This window comes from Psammomys obesus, unplaced genomic scaffold (genome assembly GCF_907164565.1).
Source record: "Psammomys obesus unplaced genomic scaffold, mPsaObe1.curated_primary_1811, whole genome shotgun sequence".
Classification (NCBI taxonomy): Eukaryota; Metazoa; Chordata; class Mammalia; order Rodentia; family Muridae; genus Psammomys; species Psammomys obesus.
The window spans coordinates 7,178,557-7,183,138 of NW_026590062.1; the positions used below are offsets into that span (position 1 = coordinate 7,178,557).

The window sequence follows — 4,582 nt, forward strand, 5'->3', positions numbered from 1 at the left end:
AAAAAAAAAAAAAAAAAAAAAAAAAAAAAAAAAAAAAAAAAAAAAAGTTCACACACAACATTCACAAAAGGCAATTCCATTGAAAAAACACTAACATGTATCATATATATAAAAACAAAAAACAAAAAAACAAAACAAAATAAAACAAAAGCCTACTTCTCCCCAACACATCAGCCACATTTTTGATCCCAGAACTGGCAGGAGGATTTAGGAGTTAAGAGCCAGCCTGATCTACACAGTGACATCTGTGTGGTGGTCTGGATGAGACTCATAGGCTCATATATTTTAATACTTAGTCCCAAGTTAGTAGAGTTGTTTGGGAAGGATTAGGAGGTGTGGCCTTATAGGAGGAGGTGAGAGGCCTTACAGGAAGAGACAGTGGGCTTTGAAGTTTCAAAAGTCCACAGGCACTTTCTCTCTGCCTGTTGTCTGCAGATCAGGCTGTAAAGCTCTCAGTTACTGCTCCAGGACCATGCCTGTCTGCTTCCCAACATGATGGTTACAGACTAAACTTCTAGAATTGTAAGGAAGCTACCAATTAAATGCTTTCTTTTATAACAACTGACTTGGTCATAGTATCATTTCACAGCATTATAACTAATATCCTGGGATTTTTGTTTGTTTGTTTTTTTGAACTCACAGAGATCTTCCTACCTCTGCCTCTCAAATGCTGGGACTAAAAATGTGCACCACCACACCCACTTAAGACACCCTGTTAAAAAAAACAAAAAACAAAACACTACTTCATGGAATGTGTACATTCCAGTGGGCATACTCGAACACTGAATAGTTTTATTCAGATCATGTATGAGCTTTGTTTAAATAAAAAAAAAACTAACAGTTGGAAAAAACACCCTACACTACTTACCATGTTTGGTATTTAATTCTGGTTGACACTATAAAACAAATCATCACAAAACCTTCTGTAGAGACATGGGGCAAAGCCCCTGATGAACAGCAGTCAAGGACCCAACACCTGCTTGGCACATCTGACCCCTGTATGTGTACTGTGGGGCTCACATTCACTGCCACAGGCATCCCAGCTTTTTAACTGCCATTTCTTGACTGAAGACACAGGATGAGTTTACTGTTTCTTAAAAACCAAGCTACTGGCCAGGTTTGGTGGCCCACACATTTAATCCCAGCATTCAGGAGGCAGAGGCTGGGCAGATCACTCTGATTTTGAGGCTAGCCTGGTATACAAAGTGAATACAGGACAGCCAGGGCTACACAGAGAAACCCTGTCTCAAAAACAAAACAAAACAAAACAAAACACCCAAGCTACCTTCCTCCTGGTCATTTATCAGGACAGGCTGAAAACTGCCATGGGAGAGGATTGTTGGGAACAATGAAGTTACTGTCTATGAACCACTGGACAGCAAGCACCAAACTCATGCTATGATTACAACACTCAAGAGGTGGAGGTGTCAAAAGTTCAAGGCCAGGAATGGGGGGAGGGCTCAGTAAAGCACTTCCCTTACAAGAGTAAGGACCTCAGTTTAGATCCCTGGGGATCCATGTAAAGAGCCAAGCACAGTGACTTATGCCTCTGATCCCAGAGACAGTAAGAAGAGGGAAGAAACAGATCTCTGAAAGTTCAAGGGCCAGCTACCTTGGGCTATATGGCAAAGCTCCAGGCCAACAAGGTCTGCAATAAAATGTGGAGGTGCCTGAGGGTCAACATTTGGTACTGTCCTCTGAGCATACAGATAAATATCTTCAGGATCTCTCTCTACACACACAGCGAAAGACAAAGAGTCTGATGCCAATCTAAGCTACACAGCAACACCCAGATGGTTAAGAGCAGAGTCGGCTCTTCCAAGGACCTAAGTTCAATTCCTAACACACATCAGGTTGCTCAACCTCTTGTAACTCCAGTGAACTGGCTGTTGCTCAAAAGAAACCTTAACAGTACCTAATGCGGTGTTCCGAAAGGGCAGAGGAGCCACTATCATTCAATCTAGTGATGGGACACAGAAAAGGCTTTTGCCGACTCCATATTAAACCTTAAGATTCTGGTATGCCCTGGATCTTCCCCCTACATAGATCCCTTCCACTTTAGGACACTTTATTTCTGTCTGGAGGATGCTGTCTGAGTGGAAAGTCTTGTGTATAGGATTTAGGATCTGACCCAGTGAAGCTATTGCTGTGATAAATACCATGACCCAAAGCAATTTGGGGATGAAAAGGGTTTGTCTAACATTTCTATATCACAGTCCATCACTGCAGAACATCAGAACAGGAGCCTGGGGGACAGGAGCTGATGCAGAGGCCATTAAGGGGTGTTCCTTACTGGCTTGCTCTCCAGTGGCTCTTTCTCAGCCTCCTTTCTTGTAGAACTCAGGACTATCAGCCTACAGGTGTATCCACCCACAATAAATGCCCTGCAGGTTTGCCTACAGCTCAATCCAATGGAGGCATTTTCTCAACTGAGGCTCCCTCCTCTCCAGTAACTCGAGCTTGTGTCCCATTGACATAAAACTAGCCAGCACAGGGCTAACAACAGAGGCTACAAAGCTGAGAATATGAACACCCATACCCAGACACACCCCCTCACTCCTCACTTCCCCCCACACTAGATTCTTAAACATCAAATGTGGAGCCACTTCTCTGGGCTGCTGATTTAGCAGATCTGAGGGGACTCAGGAACCTACACATTACCAAGGCTCCCAGGAGGGCAACGCAAGCTTCACCTGGTTAAGTTAAAATGCAGGAATCCAAATTCAATCCCCAGAATTTTTCAGCTGGGTAATCCTGGGCACACTGCAGAAAATTTTGTCTTTGAGTCCCTTTATTCGTCGAAGGAGTTAGTGTCTACCTCATATTATGGCCATTTTAGAATCAAATCAGAGCACAAGACACTTGGTTTAAAGGGGAGATGGACCTGAAACTCAAAATAAAAGCTCAAAATATTTATTATTTAAATAAAACTGTCCTTTGCATAAAGTTATCCATTTTTTAAAAAATTAAGTGTTTGTGTGTGTGTGTGTGTGTGTGTGTGTGTGTGTGTGTGTGTTGTTGGGCACTATGTATACAGGTGCCCATGGAAGCCAGAGACATTAAATCTCCTGAAATTGGAGGTCGTGAGCCACCTGGCATGGGTACTAGGAACCCAATTCCGGAAGAGCAGGTGTGCTCTTAAACATTTCTCCAGGTCTGTCGCATTATTTCTCTAAACAATTTTCACTTACAGAAAAGTATTCCCTGCCCAACTCTTGCGGAAATTTTCTTTGAACCTGGTTTAAGTTAAGCCATTAAAGCCTTCTGTTCTGGCCTAACTCTTAACTTGCATGCCATGGATCCGTGCCAGGGGTCTTGATTTGGTTCTCCCGACTTGGTAAAGGAGGCTGGAGAAAGAGCTTTCTGATTCTCCGAGGGACTCATGCCCTCCATACGCTAAGGACCTCCTAAATAATACTGATTATTAGTCGTAGTTTTTCATTTCTTCTGATTTTTTTTTAATTTAAGTAACACGTTAAGTTAGGAAAATCAAATGATACAGAGAAAGGTGAACATTAATTCCACCCTGTGCTTTTTCTCGACCCTCCTCTCCAAAGTAAACTTTTCGTTTCTAAAGCAGGATTTCTCAAACTCACACGTAGCCCTTTATGGGTAGATTCTCTCTTTGAGGGGGAGGGCGGCGGCGGGCGGTGTCCTGTCTTGAGCATTGCTGCGCATACACTTACTGTCAACATTCCAAAATGCTTGCAGGCACAGCTCAAGAGCGCACAACCACCGCTTCCAGGGACTCCCTGGGTGTGCAGGGTCCCTGGTGGGCTAAAGGGAAAGTCACCTTGCCCCGGCCACTTACCAAGTCGCGGATGAGCTGGTCCACCAGCGGCTCGGGCTCCACGGCGTCGCGGTCCGGGGGTGAGCGGGAGCGGCTGGACGCATCCCTCCTGTCGGCCCGGCCGGGCCTGGACGCCGGGGGTCGGCCCGCGCCCTCCAGCAGACCCTGCGCCAGCGCCAGGTACCCCGAGGCCGGCTCGCCGCGCGCCCCGGCCTCCGGTCTCCGCGGGCGCCGCTCCCCGGCCTCGAGCCTCCGTCGCCGCCTCAGCGCCTGCTGCGCCAACTCCTCCTGCCAGCGCCGGCGGAACTCCTCCAGGCAGTGTTCGTCCATGGTCGACGATCCCGGGCCTACACGTCACCCAGGGGCCGCCAGCCGATGACGGACCCTCCGTCTGCTAGAAGTATCCGCCGTTGACGGGAAACTTCCGGGACTGGGGCTCTTAGGTTCCGGGTGGCCACGCCCCTCCACTCTGCGGTCCCTGGTTTTTGCTTCCTTTGCACCAAGCAAGCGCTTCTCCTTCATCCAGCACACCTGCTTTAAATGGCTGCTATATACATAATACAAAGGTAGAAATTTTAAAAATATAGTGGGGTTTTATTGCATTTTATTAGTACGTGTGGAGGGTGTGTGTGAGGGCAAGTCAGAGAACGACTTGGAGGAGTTGGGTCTTGCCTTCCATCCAATGGGTTTCAGGGATCGAACTCAAGACGTCAGGCTTAGCAACAAGCATTCTTTTCTGCTGAACCAACTCAACCTGAAGAAAGCATTCAAATCTATACACACCACACCCAA

General features: G+C 46.5%; 1 protein-coding gene across 1 annotated transcript in view; it reads right to left on the reverse strand.

Moving 5' to 3' along the window:
- Fbxw8 (F-box and WD repeat domain containing 8) overlaps positions 1-4,255 on the reverse strand; it is a 73,372-nt gene extending 69,117 nt beyond the window's left edge. The window contains exon 1 of the mRNA XM_055605955.1: positions 3,812-4,255. Coding sequence (XP_055461930.1) covers positions 3,812-4,120 — 309 coding nt within the window. The 5' untranslated portion in view covers positions 4,121-4,255. The remainder of the gene's footprint in view (positions 1-3,811) is intronic.
- Positions 4,256-4,582: the final 327 nt, after the last annotated feature.